The 14,508-nt window shown below is 35.6% G+C and overlaps 1 protein-coding gene across 1 annotated transcript in view; it reads left to right on the top strand.

Annotated features, from left to right (window-relative positions):
- The first annotated feature begins 2,331 nt into the window (after nucleotides 1-2,331).
- CLDN18 (claudin 18) overlaps nucleotides 2,332-14,508 on the top strand; it is a 28,179-nt gene continuing 16,002 nt past the window's right edge. The window contains exon 1 of the mRNA XM_072613568.1: nucleotides 2,332-2,830. Within this exon, the coding sequence (XP_072469669.1) occupies nucleotides 2,611-2,830 (220 nt within the window). The 5' untranslated portion in view covers nucleotides 2,332-2,610. The remainder of the gene's footprint in view (nucleotides 2,831-14,508) is intronic.

The raw sequence follows: 14,508 nt of genomic DNA, 5'->3' as shown, positions 1-14,508 counted from the left end.
TATTATGCTGGGTGTATGTATAGAGACTTCAACATATAAGAGCATAGATTTTAAACTTGAAAGGACGATCATGATATGTTGAATGTAGTATTGGACTTGAAGGCAGAAAGATCTAAGTTTAAATCCTGATTTAGACACTTAACCTCTGTCTGCCTCAGTTTCCTTATCTGTAAAATGAATAGCATCTACCTCACAGTGTTGTGGTGGTGACTAATGAAATAATATATGCAAGGTGCTTTGCAAATTGGAAAGTGCTTTATAAATGTTAGCTGTTGTTACTGTGGTCATTGTTTCATTCAATGCCCTCATTTTAGAAATGGGGAAATCAAGGCCAAGAGAAGTTAAATGACCTACCCAGGGTCGTACAGCTAGTAAGTATTTGAGGCAAGATTCAAACACAGGTCTTTCTGACTCCAAATCCAGTACTCCATTCAATGTTTCCCTCAGTTGCCTCAGTCGCATGAGAGATAAGGGACTAAACCAAAGTAAAAGATGTTGTTAGAAACACTCTTGACACTAGGTTGAGTCCACCTGCAGTCTGCTGGCCTTCTTATTATCTAATTTATTCTCAGTGACTTCATCAATTAACAATAACTTATTGTGGAAACTTAACTTTTGTTGTCTCTCACAGATATCATCAGAAAAATGCATGATTTAAAAAGAAATTGATCTCATCACAAGATGTGATAACTAGTGGATTATGTAGGTGTTCTACTGATATCCTCACAATACGAAGAGAAAGTTAGGAAAACCCTCATCATTTGGGGTGAATGTTTTGTTGCAAATTTATGGGAGAACAAAAGAGGCATACAAATGAGGAAGCTGAGGGAAGCATTAAGTGACGTGTCCAGGATCATAGAACTATTAAGAGTCTGAGCTGGGATTTCAAGTCAGATTTTCTTGAATTTGAGTCTAGCACTCTATCTGCCATGCCACTTAGCTGGTCCTTCCTAGTTGTAAATCTATGACTGTATTTAAGATTGCTTATGGATAGGTTCCAATCTGCACTATTGGAGGGAATACCTACATGAGTAGGTTTGTATCATAGATACATTTGAGGACTGAACAGTAAATAACTGCACGTTAACTCGTATATTTCACTAATTACCTACAATTCAGTCAGTTGGTATCTTTGGTGTCTTTTCTTGAGAGAACAAAAAATCAAGCCAGTCTAGGTCACCAGAAGAAAATGATAACCAGTCTTGCTTCTTTAGTATGAAGACTCTCTTTTATGTATCATGTTTTGATCTCTTCCATGCTCTGGACCTTCCTGTCTATCCATTTTAGAAGTCTCCTCATTTTCAAATAGACTCTCTTAGAGTAAGGGATGTGATATTGAAAGCCCATCAGAAGACTTTCTTTTCTTTTTTTAACTTTTAAAAAATTATTTATTTAGTATTTTATTTTCCCCAATTACATATAAAAACAATTTTTAACATTAAAAAAATTGAGTTCCAAATTCTCTTTTTCCCTCCCTTCCCCCCCCTCATTTAGAAGGTAAGCAATTTGATATAGGTTATGCATGTGTAGTTATATAAAGCATATTTCCTTATTAGTCATGTTGTGAAAGAAAACATAGACAAATAAAAAGCCCAAAGAAAAATAAAGTTAAAAAATGTATGCTTCAATCTGTATTCAGATTCCATTGGTTCTTTCTCTGGGGATGGATAGCATTTTTCACCATAAGTCCTTCAGAGTTGTCTTGGATCACTGCATTGCTGAGAATGGCTAAGTCATTCACAGTTGATCATTGTACAATACTGCTGTCACTGTGTAAAAAAGTCCTGGTTCAACTCATTTCACTTTGCCTTCAGCTCATGTAAGTCTTTCCAGGTTTTTAGAAGATTTTATTTTCAAGCCTAGCTGTACTATTTGTGTGACCTTAGGTCAGTGCCTAGAACTTTCCTGATCTCAGTTTTCTCATCTGTAAAATGTGGGACATAGACTAGATGACTTCTTAAATCTTTCCCAGCTATAAATCTGAGTCTATGAGTCTTCATTCCCTCTCTTTTGAAGTGATGTTACCTGCCCCTGCCCCTCTACAGGATAGTTGTGAGAAAACATCTGTGAAAGCATAGTATTTAAAACATCACAAAATTTCAAGGCATGTTATTACCATTGCAATTCTCTTCTCCTCCTCTTGTACAATGGAAAGGAAAAGCTTATTAGGTTTTGAGTTGTTTTTCTTTTGTGAAGTAAAAATACTTAAAACATTCTTCCTAAACAGTAAGTACAGCCAATGATAAGGTCTCTGGGTGTGGGCAGTAGGGTAGGCTTAAACCAAGAAGGGGGAGGCAAGGCTGATAAAAGTATTTCATTGCAGTGAAGGTTGTCCAGGCCCTCAAATGGGCCAGGCCAGCTTCACTCAGAAGGACAAGAGCCCACTCACTCTAGCTTTTGAACAGAAAAGGAAATAATTTCTGCCTACCAAGAGGGAGACTGGACTATCTAAGGAAAACACTTTGAGCAAATATCTACGGCAGAGGGAAAGCTGATTACAGAGCTGCTCCCCTCCTGGTGGCTTGGTCAAGAAGACTCACTTTTTCCATCAAATCCGCTGCACCCATATCTTCTGTGGGGAAGGGAAGAGGACGTGAGGAAAGAAAGACCATGTCAGCAACCTTTTGCCAAGTGATGGGATTCATCCTTTCTATCCTGGGATTTGCAGGGTGCATTACTGCCACAGGGCTAGACATGTGGAGCACTCAGTCCTTGTATGACAACCCAGTCACAGCTGTGTTCCAGTATGAAGGGCTGTGGAGGAGCTGTGTGAAGCAGAGCTCCGGTTTTACTGAGTGCCGACCATATTACACTATTCTTGGTCTTCCAGGTAGGGTCCCATTGCCCTTTATGGATAAATTGAAGCTTTAAAGTGGAGATTCTACTTGTAAGTTCAGTGTGAGTATAGGATTATTTGTGGTATCCATTTATCTGAATTTATTTGGCAGATATAGAAGGTAGCTACAGTTTGGGATTATGTTGGCACCTATTTATGAGTTCCTGATAGTTCTGGTCTATAACCCCTGGGAATTTACTTTTGCAGCTTTGACAGCAGAATCTAAACCTGTAACTGAGGGCTAGTGAAAGATTTTGGTCCTGTGCTTTTGAATTCTGTACAGTGATACTGCAATCCCCAAATCAAGAGAACAAATGAAATAATGTGTGAAAAGCCTTTACATAGCATAACAATGCTATATAAATATTGGTGACTATTATTGTTGCATATGAAGTATAATAGGAGAAAATCAGGGTGTGAATAATCAAGTTAAGGGAATTGCTTGTGAAAGAATATAGACAACCTAAATGAGTGTATCTTTCAGGGAATGTCAGTAAAGGAAAGAGAATAATCTCAGTTGCATTTCTTTATCAGAAAATACGGCACTGGTTTTCAAATAAGTATGAGTGTATGTGTATGTGTGTGTGTGTGTGTGTGTGTGTGTGTGTGTGTGTGTATGAAACAGAGAAAGAGAGAGATGGATACAGAGACAGAGGAAGAGAGATAGAGATAGACAATGACAATGATAGACACAGAGAGATGAGCAAGGACTCAGTTACATCAGGAGGGGAAAAAATCAATTGCCTTTTTAATTCTTACAAAAAGAAAATTCAGAAAATAAAAAGGATTTTTTCTTCCCTAAAGAAAGAAGGGATTTATTGCATTGTTTTAATTACATTTTTTTCCTCTGAGAGACTATCTTATACCTGTTAGACTAGTTAATAGGAGAGAAAAGGTAAATGATAAATGTTGGAGAGGATGTGGTGAAAAGGAGATACTAATGCACTGTTGGTGGAGTTGTGAACTGATTCAGCCATTCTGTAGAGAAATTTGGAACTATGCCCAAAGAAATATAAAACCATGCATACTCTATGACCTAGCAGTACCACTACTAGGTCTGTATCCCAAAAGAGATAAAAAATAAAAAAGAAAAAGGACCTACATGTACAAAAATATTTATAGAGGCTTGTTTCTGGGAGCAGATAATTAGAAAGTGAGGGGATTCTCATCAGTTGGGGAATAGCTGAACAAGTTGTGGTGTGGATTATGATGGAATACTATTGTACTATAAGAAATGATAAACACCTGGACTGATGCAAAGTGAAATATACTGTGTACAAGTAACAGGAATTTTGTAAGATGATCAGCTGTGAATGGCTTAGCTATTCTCAGAAATACGACAATCCAAGACAACTCTGAAAGACTTATAATGAAAAATGCTATCCATCCCCAGAGAAACAACTCATTGTATCTGAATACACATTGAAGCATATATTTTTTCTTTATTCATTTTTCTTGAATTGAAATCACAGATCCATGTTTTCTTTTGCAACATGATTATTATGAAAATGTTTTACATGACTACACACACACACACACACACACACACACACACACACACACACATGCACAACCTATATCAAATTGCTTGCCTTCTCAATGAGGGATTGGGAGTGGGGAAGGAGGAAGGGAGAGAATTTGGAACTCAAAGTTTTAAAAATTAATGTTAAAAAATGGTTTACATTGGGGAAAAATAAAATGCTAAATTAAAAGGAAAAAAGAACTAAAAAGTTATGAAATTCTAAAATTAAAAACTAGTTTACTATGGAAATTACATTTTTTTCTTAGATTCCCAGGTTGTGGGTAGTAACAATTTATTCTGTTCATAAGAAGGTCTTATCTCATATTTGTGAGGATTCTGGAATGTAAACATCAAATATATATGTGTATATACATAATGTTCATATATCCATATATGTATAAGAATCTGCACACACATGTACAGATATATGGTGAAGTTGTTTTGGTTTGGATCTGGGATTTCATTGGTGTAGGGAATTTTCATAGTATAAACTGTTGTCTCTGATATAGATTAGTAACTTTACAATGACCTGTGGGGCACTAAGAGGTCCAGTAATTTACTCATGGGTATCCGTCAGAGGAAGGACTTGAGTCCAACTCTTCCTGACTCCAAAGCTAGTCCTTGACCAACTATATGCTATGCATATATGCATACTCACATATGTGTGTGTATATATGCATACACACATGTATGTAAACATATTAAAAAACCCAACTCTGCTCTTATTTAGGTTATGCAAATAAATAATCACTTCAATGCTTTAACATCACTTTAGACACATATAAATGACCAGAGATTTTGCTTGCAATGCTGACTACTGAAGAAAGTGCTTTTCTTTTCCTCTTCCTTTAAAGCTCACTGAAAGGTTAAACTCATTCATGACTCCTAAATCTAGTACAGGGGTGTATGTGGATTCCAGAAACATGAAGTAGAAAGGGACAAATATTCAACAGAGTAGTTCATTGTTTCTCTGAAGGGTTTCAACCTTTTTTTAAATTGTTTTTCTAATTACGTGTAAAAACAATTTTGACATTTATTTTGAGTTTCAAATTTTCTTTTTCCTCCCCACCCCTATTGAGAAGGCAAGTGATTTGATATAGCTTACATATATGCTATCATGCAAAATATATTTCCATATTAGTCATGTTGTAAAAGAAAACACAGGCCAAAAAAAACAAAAACAAAAACAATTAAGAAATTAAAAATAAAATGCTTCAATCTGCATTCAGACTCTATCACTTCTTTCTCTGGAAATGGACAGCATTTTTCATCACAAGTTCTTCAGAGTTGTCTTGGATCTTTGTATTGCTGAGGATAACTAAGCCATTCACAATTATTCATCATAAAATATTGTTATTACTGTGTACAATGTTCTCCTGGTAATGGTCATTTCACTTTGCATCAGTTCATGTAAGTCTTTACCGGTTTTCTGAAATCAGCCTGCTCATTATTTTTTTATAGCACAGGAGTGTTTCATCACAATCATATACCACAACTTGTTCAGACATTCCCCAGTTGTTGGGCATCTTCTCAATTTCTAATTCTTTGTTACTACAAAAAGAGCTATCATAAATAGTTTTGCACATATAAGTCCTTTTCCTTTTTTTAAAAACTCTTTGGGATACAGACCTAGTAGTGGTATTGGTAAGTCAAAGGGGTATGCATGGTTTTGCATCTTTTGGGCATAGTTCCAAATTGTTCTGCAAAATGGTTGGATCAGTTCAGAAATCCACCAGCGATGCATTAGTGTCCCAATTTTACCATATCCCTTCCAACATTTGCCATTTTCCTTTTCTATCTTATTAGCCAATCTGATAGGCATGAAGAGACACCTCAGAATTGTTTTAATTTGCATTTTTATAATCAATAGTTATTTAGAGAATTTTTTTAGATAACTATAAATAGCTTTGATTTCTTCCTCTGAAAACTGGCTGTTCATATCCTTTGAACATTTATCAATTGGAGAATGACTTGTATTCTCACAAATCTGACTCTGTTCTCTATTCATTTGAGAAATAAGGACTTGATCAGAGAAACTTGCTGTAAAAAGTTTTCCCCTCCATCTGTTTTCTTTCTAATCATATCTACATTGATAGAATTTTTGCAAAATCTTTTTAATTTGATGAAATCAAAATTATCCATTTAAAATCTAGCAATGATCTCTATCTCTTTGTTGGTCATAAATTATTATTATTATTATAAATTATTTCCATATCTATAAATCTAACATGTCATCTACACCATGTTCCCCTAATTTGCTAAGGGTATCACTTTTACGTTTAAATTATGTACCCATTTTGACCTTATCTTGGTATTTGAGGTAAGATGCTACCTTAAAACTAGTTTCTGCCAAACTGCTTTTCAGTTTTCCCAGCAGTTTTTGTCAAATAGTGAGTTCTTGTTTCAAAAGCTCTGATTTTGCATTTATCAAATCCTAGATAACTTGATAATTTACTACCATACCATATATTACTACTATTTACTACCCAGTCTATTCCACTATTCCACCACTCTGTTTCTAAACCAGTACCAGACTGTTTTGATAATTATCACTTTATAGTACAGTTTGAAATCTGGTATATCTGAACCACTTTTCCTTCACTTTTTTTTTCATTAGTTCCCTTGATATATTTGACCTTTTATTTTTCCAGATGAATTTTGTTATCTTTTTCCTAGGTCTACAAAATATTTTTGGTTATTTGATTTGTATGCCTCTAAATAAGGACATTAATTTAGGTAGACTTGTCATTTTTATTATATTGCTCAGGCTACCTATGAGCAATTAATAGTTTTTTCAAGTATTTAGTTATGGCTTTATTTGTGTGAAAATTGTTTTGTAATTGTGTTCCTATAGTTCTTGGGTTTGTTTGGCAGGTAGATTTCCATGTATTTTATATTGTATATAGCTATTTTAAGTGGAATTTCTCTTTCTCTCTCTTGCCATTGGACTTTGTGGGTAATGTATAGAAATGTTCATGATTTACGTGGATTTAGTTTATATCCTGCAACTCTGCTAAAGCTGTTAATTATTTCAAGTAGATTTCTAGTTTACTCTCTAGGATTCTCCAAGTATACCATAATATCATTTGCAAAGAGTGATAGTTTTATTTCTTCATTGCCTGTTTTTATTTATTCAAGTTCTTTCTCTTGTCTTATCATTATAGCTAGCATTTCTAGTACAATATTGAAGAATAGTGCTCATAATAGACATCCTTAATTCACCCCTCATCTTCTTGGGAAGGCTTCTAACTTATCCCCATTACAGCTAATGCTTACTGATGGTTTAAAATAAATACTACATATAATTTTCAGGAAATCTCCATTTATTCCTATGTTTTCTGGTATTTTTTTAAATGAATGAGTGTTGTATTTTGTCAAAAGAAATTTTCTGCATTGTTGAGATACACATGAGATTTTTGCTCTTTTTTTATTGATATTGAATTTTTCTAATATTGAATCACCCCTCTATCCCTGGTATAACTCTCAGCTGGTCACAGCATATGGTCTTCTTGATTATTGCTGTAATCTCCTTGCTAGCATTTAATTTAAAATTTAATTTAAAATTTTTAAAAGTGGTGAATGCTACATTTTCTAAAAGGCTGAAATTATGTGAATTTTAATGTTAGGATTCTATGAGATTTAAATGTGAGAAGTCATCAGGTTAAATCATGTATAGGAAAAGTGACATAAGAAGTTAGCTGTTTATTCAGATTAATATTCATAACTTATATTGAGAAACCTCATTTTATATCAGGAGATGTAGAAGGAATGTTTGTGTACATGCTAAATGAAATCACTTGGTAATATTTGAACATGAGACCTGAGTGCATGTCTGGGGAATGGGATAATAAAGGAATGAAGACTTGAGTGCTTAGAAGTAGAATGAAACTAAAGAATGGGAAGGCAGAAATTTATTGAAGCTAAGAACTATGTAGCAAGGTTGAATCCAAGAGAAGAACTTCAGGTCCAAGAATGAAATTTAAAGGACCAAATGAACTTTACTTTGAACTAAGATGGTTAGACAGAGAAAGGGAGGGATAGGGAGAAGGAAGGCAGGCAGGTAGACAAGCAGGCAGACAAGCATATGTCAAGGAAGTCAGGAAGACAGTAAAAAGGGCAGAGAGAAAAGAAGGAAGGAAGGCAAGAAGGAAGGAAGGAAGGAAGGAAGGAAGGAAGGAAGGAAGGAAGGAAGGAAGGAAGGAAGGAAGGAAGGAAGGAAGGAAGGAAAGAAGGAAGGAAGGAAGAAAGGAAGGAAATCCAAATGAAAACATACCTTATTAACGATACTTTAGTTAGCTAGCATGTGCATGTATAGTGAAACAGGAACAGGTACCACTATTTCTAAGGTAGATTTATTTTGTATTTTTTTTTTCTTTGGGGATCAGCATATTTGAGGATTGATTAAAGGAGTCCAAGAAAATTCATAGCTACAGGCCAAGCAGCCTTTGAGGTGTTTAGTAGCTCACAAAAAAAGGGAATCCCTAGGAACAAAACAAACATATTTCTGGAATGTTGGGGGAGAGGTCACTTTCTAAAATTTTGTTTGTTATCCAACAATTTGTCCTTATGCCATCTCAACTAAAACTATGCAATAAAAAATGTATATGTGTTATTTCCCCAATTAGATTTTAAGTATATTGAGACTGTGATTGGGTCTGATATTTTGTGTTACCACCATAAAAACTAACATTACACCTTATACCTAAAAAGTGCTCAATTAATATTTATGATTCAATTATTTTATCATGTATCTGTTCTGCTCTGCAATATTAGGTTCTGATTAGTTTATCAAGCAATCAATATCATAGCTGGTATGAGGACTGTCCTTCATTGGTGTACGTTACCCTCACCAATTGTTCCACAGAAGGGAGAAAAATAGGGGTTTTCTAGGCCAGGATAAGTATATTTCAAAGAAATTGCGAATACCTTCCATCCCCTTCCTATATTATCAAATGACATAATATTTGTAAAGTACCTGGCACATAGCAGATGCTTTGAAAATGCCTGTTCTCTCCTCTCCTGTAAAGAGCAAACGTTCTTTAAATCAGAAAGAAAAAACCATTTGTAGCAGTACAATGAAACCAATTCCCTTCAAAAGAGGCAATCACAATATAAAATGGAACGCCAAAATGCAACAATTCAATTCAGTAATGAATTATTAAATGCCTACTATGTAGCCAGATGCTGTGGGAAGTTCCCAAATTCAAAGACAAACAAAAAACTCTCAAATAGCTTACCATATACTGGGAGAGTTGGAGAGAATTTAGAGAATGCTCACAAATAAGTAAAAACAAAGGGATTTAAGGAAAGGAAGAGTGGTAGCACTTGGAGGAAGTGATGACTTTGTGGTAGAGGTGAAACCCAGACTGAGTCTAGAAGGAATTTCTTAAAGGCAGAAGGAGTGAATTGCAGGCCTGGGAAATGGATAGCATGAATACACAAAATCAGGAAATGGAGTGTCAAGATCAAGGAACAACTAGTAGTCCAATTTGGCTGGAAAATAGAGCTTTTAAGGCTAGAAAGTTTGCTGGAGTCAGATGTTAGAAGATCTTGGAAGCCAGATTGAAGAACCTAGAATTTATCCTAGATGCATTAATCAGGATAATGATATGTCAGAACTATAATAAGAAAATTATCTTTGGAAGGTTTTGGTGGAGGAGGAGCACGATGGTTAAAGAGTAATGGCCATGGCATAAAAACAAAAGGCAACAATTGAAAATTATCTTGGCAGTTGTATGGAGGCTGGATTAGAGAAGGGAGAGATGGGAGAAGGGAGCCAGTGACTATTTCAATAATGCAAGGGAGAAGAGAGGAGGATCTGAATTAGTATAGAGAAGAGGAGGGATTAAAAAGAAATTGTGGGGGTAGAATTTACCAGACTTAGTAAATGGTTATATATAGTCAGTCAGTCAATAAATTTTTGTTTATTAAGTTTCTACTATCGTGCCACCACTGTGCTAAGCATTACAGACACAAACCCGAAAGAATGAAAAAAAAGGAGGGAAGGAAGGAAGGCAGGAAAGAAGGAAGGAAAGAAAAGAAAAGAGAAAAGAAAAGAAGAGAAGAGAAAAGAAAAGAAAAAAGAAAAACCATCCTTGCCCTCAAGAAGCTTATAATCTAACAGGGAAAGATATTATACAAAGGGGAGCTAAAAAGCAGACTAGGAAGGTACCCAATGTGGCAGCATGGGGGAGAAGTCAGTCAGAGAAGTCCCAAGGCAGTGCAGCCAGGTGAGAAATGAATGACAGAGAAAGGAAAGAGCCAAGAAAGACAAGGCTGGTTGACTGAGGAAATTATGGTGTCCTCAAAAGAAATATCTGGAGGTTGAGTGTTGGAGGAGGTAAAACAATGGGCATTTTGAGTTTCAGAAGCTTGTAGAGAACATCTAGGTCAAATGGCCAAAAGATCTTTGGGGATATAGAAAAAAAATTCAAGACAGAGATTGACCTAGGAAATAGATATATAAAAAATTCAGATATGGATATAGATATCTGTGTATATGTGTATATATATATATATATATAATACATACATGTAGATGTAAGCACATGTACATATATGTAAGCCATATGTATATAAGTCATCTGCATAGATTTGATCATTGAACCCATGGAAAGAGATGAATGCAAATGAACCCATCTGTGTGTGTGTGTGTGTGCGTGTGTGTGTGTGTGTGTGTAGAAACCTGCCAAAAGAGAGAATACAGAGAGAGAATAATAGATAACTATTATGATGATGATGAAGATAGAGAAAGATAGATACATATATACATACATATCTAGGTAGATAAATAGATAGATAGGTAGGTAGATAGAGACAGAAAGACAAATTATTAAATGCTTACTATTTTCTAGGCCACCGCGATAATACTGAAGAAACAACAAAAAACAATGAACAGTTTTGTTATGAAGGTGGACCAATCTTGGGGTTGCCCAAACTTAGATAGTGAGAAAGGCATGATAATCCATCAAATGAGAATGAGAAGTGGAGAAACAAGTAGGAAGAAAAAGAAGAAAGATCAGTGCCATGGAAGCAGGGGAAAGAGAATGTGTCCAATAGTGTGTAGAAAGATGTTTGGCCTTTTTGTAACCAATTTCCCATCAATCTATCAGTCACATTGTTGAGAAAAGACATTTGGATTTAACAGGTTGATAATCTTCAATAGCAGTTTGAGTAATGGGATTAATTTGGGACCAAATTACAAGTAGCTGAGAAGTGAATAGGAAGTAACAAAATAAAGGCAATGAATAGGGAAAATTATCTTCAAGGAGCTGAATAATTGAAGGGAGAAGGTATTGAGGATGATAGATTGTTACAAACTTATATACTTAACTAAGAGAACATGGGCAACGAGGTGGTACAGTGAATAGAGCACTGGACCTGGATTCAGGAAGACCTGAGTTCAAATTCAGCCTCAGAGACTTATGTGTCATATGACCCTGGATAAGTCACTTAACCCTGTTTGTCTCAGTTTTCTCATCTGTTCAATGACCTGGAGAAGGAAATAGCAAACCAGTCCAATACTTTTGCCAAGAAAATCTCAAATGGGATCACAAAGAATCAGACATGACTGAAACGACTGAAAAAGGAAGACAGCATGAATCTAGGCTACTTAACTAATGTATAAGCAAAGACCTAGACACTTGACTATTCAGAAAGTGAATCTATGAAAGGAAATATGGACTATTTAGAGAGACTACATTCTCTCTAAGCACGAAAAGCAAAAGATAGAGCTATATGTTTTGCTGCTAGATATAGGGTCACTGAGATCTCCACTAATCCAGTGACACTGGCTTCCTTTGTGTTCTTTACACAAGATCTCCATCCTTTGATTCTGTACATTTTCACTGGTTGTGAATTCTCTCCCTGCTCATCTGTCTCCTGGCTTCCCCGGTTTCCTTCAAGTCTCAACTAAAATCCCATTTTTTGCAAGAAGCTTTTCCCCTTCTACCTTAATGACTCCCCCCTGAGATTAACTCCAATTTGTCCTTTATATATCTGGTTTGTACATAGTTATTTCTATATTGTCTCCTCCATCAGATTGCAAGTTCCTTAACTGTTTTTGCTTCAGTGTATCTCCAACCTATAGCAGAGTGCCTGGGACATAGTAGATACTTTATAAATGGTTGTTGACTTGACTTGTGTTCAGGCAGACAAAAAAAATGCCTAGGTAAAAGAAACTGTACAAAGAGGCAGTGTCATATATCGAATCATAACCAGGGCTAGCTGGACATTGCTTTGCCATGAGTTGTTGACATCAGAGAGACACATTCCCTCCCTATTGCAGCTCTCCAGGCTGCTAAGTGGTGTCACAGAAATAGTGCTGGTTCTAACGTCAGGAAGACTCACCTTCCTGAGCTCAACTCTGGCCTCAGACACTTACTAGCTGTGTGACCCTGGGCAAGTCACTTAACCCTGTTTGTCTTGGTTTTCTCATCTTTAAAATGATCTGGGAAAGGAAACAGCAAACCACTCCAGTATCTTTGCCAAGAAAACTTCAAATGGGGTCATGAAGAGTTGGACAAAATAAGGATCTAAAGAAGAGTGGTCAACTGGCAACCTCACTGTGACAATTCAAGTGACAACATAGAAAAAGCCCAAACAATGAAGTGAACAAGCCAAGTCATGTTTAAATACAAAACCAAGTACTTGTATTCTATCTACCCATACACTCACACTGTAACAAAACAAATTTATGGTCTAGAAAGCTTGCTCAACTTGTGTTGTGCTAAAAACATGACAGAATAGAGATACCGGAGCAGTGAAAGGTGAAGTGTTCTATTTCAGTGACACAATCTAGAGAAAAGAAACTCTTCATGCTTTAGATGACATCTTCCATAGAAAACCACCAATAATGGAACATCCAAGTAGCCTTCTGTTTTAGCTTTGCCTTTGGATCATTTTTTCCATGGATTATTGGAAGGAACTTTATCCAAGGGTCAGACCAGATCACTCATACTGATCAACATAGAAGATCAACAGAATTAGTTCTGGAAGAAACATTTGCAAAGATCTTCATTTTAACAATGAGAAAAATGAAAGCCATAAAGTGAGTTATTAAATCTAAAATATTATAAGCCATTCCTCAAAGTATATGTACATACAGTTTTCGAAGGGAAAACAAAAACAAAAACCTAAGTTATCAACAATAGGAGAAAGTGCTCTAAAGCACTAAAGATGTGAGAAATACAAATTAAAACAATTCCACGGTTCTATCTCATGCAAATCAGATTAGCAAAGTTGTCCAAAATGGGATAAATGTTGTAAAGGTTGTGAAAAACAAGCACTTTAATGCAGTGTTGGTTGAGCTACAAATTGGTCCACCTATTCTGGAAAACAATTTGGCACTATGCCCCCAAATGTTACTAAACTCTAAATACCCTTAGACCCAGTGACATCACTACTAGGCCTATATCCCCCAACGAGATTGAAGAAAGAGGAAAAGGAAACCAAATGCACAAAAATATTTGCAACAGTTCTTTTTGTGGGGACAAAAGACTGAAATTTAAGGAGGATACCCATCAATTAGGGGATAACTAAGTAAATTATCATATGCGGACATAATGGAAAACTATTGTGCTGTAAGAAATGACAAGAGGAAAGGTTTCAGAAAAATGTGGGAAGACATATGAAATGAAGCAGAGTGAAGTGAGCTAGATCAGGAAAATAATTTTTACAATAACAAAAACTTCTCTGAAAGACTTGAGAATTGAAATTCTGATCATTGTGATGACCAATCACAGCTCCAGAGGACCAAAGATGAAGCATGCTACTCAACTCTAATAGAGAGGTAATAGACTCAGGATAAGATATATCCTGGACATGACCAATGCAGGAATTTGCTTTGCTTGACTATGTTATTTGTTAATATATTTTATAAAAGAGCTTTGTTGTCTTTTTATGATGAGTGAGAAGGAGGTGGCAGAGAGAAAAAAAATTTTTCTCATTGAACAAATAAATTTTAAAACCAATATAATGTGATATTTTAGAAGATAATCACTTAAAAACATAGCATGTATATTTACACATGAAGTAATGGGGAAATGACTTTTTAAAATGGATTGTTTGTATTTATACCCCAATTGCCCTTCCAGAACTACTCAAGAGGAAATGATAATGAGTAGCGAGATGGCTAATGGATAAATACCAG

Source organism: Notamacropus eugenii, chromosome 5 (genome assembly GCF_028372415.1).
Source record: "Notamacropus eugenii isolate mMacEug1 chromosome 5, mMacEug1.pri_v2, whole genome shotgun sequence".
NCBI lineage: Eukaryota > Metazoa > Chordata > Mammalia > Diprotodontia > Macropodidae > Notamacropus > Notamacropus eugenii.
This window is presented reverse-complemented; position numbering and strand designations above follow the sequence as displayed.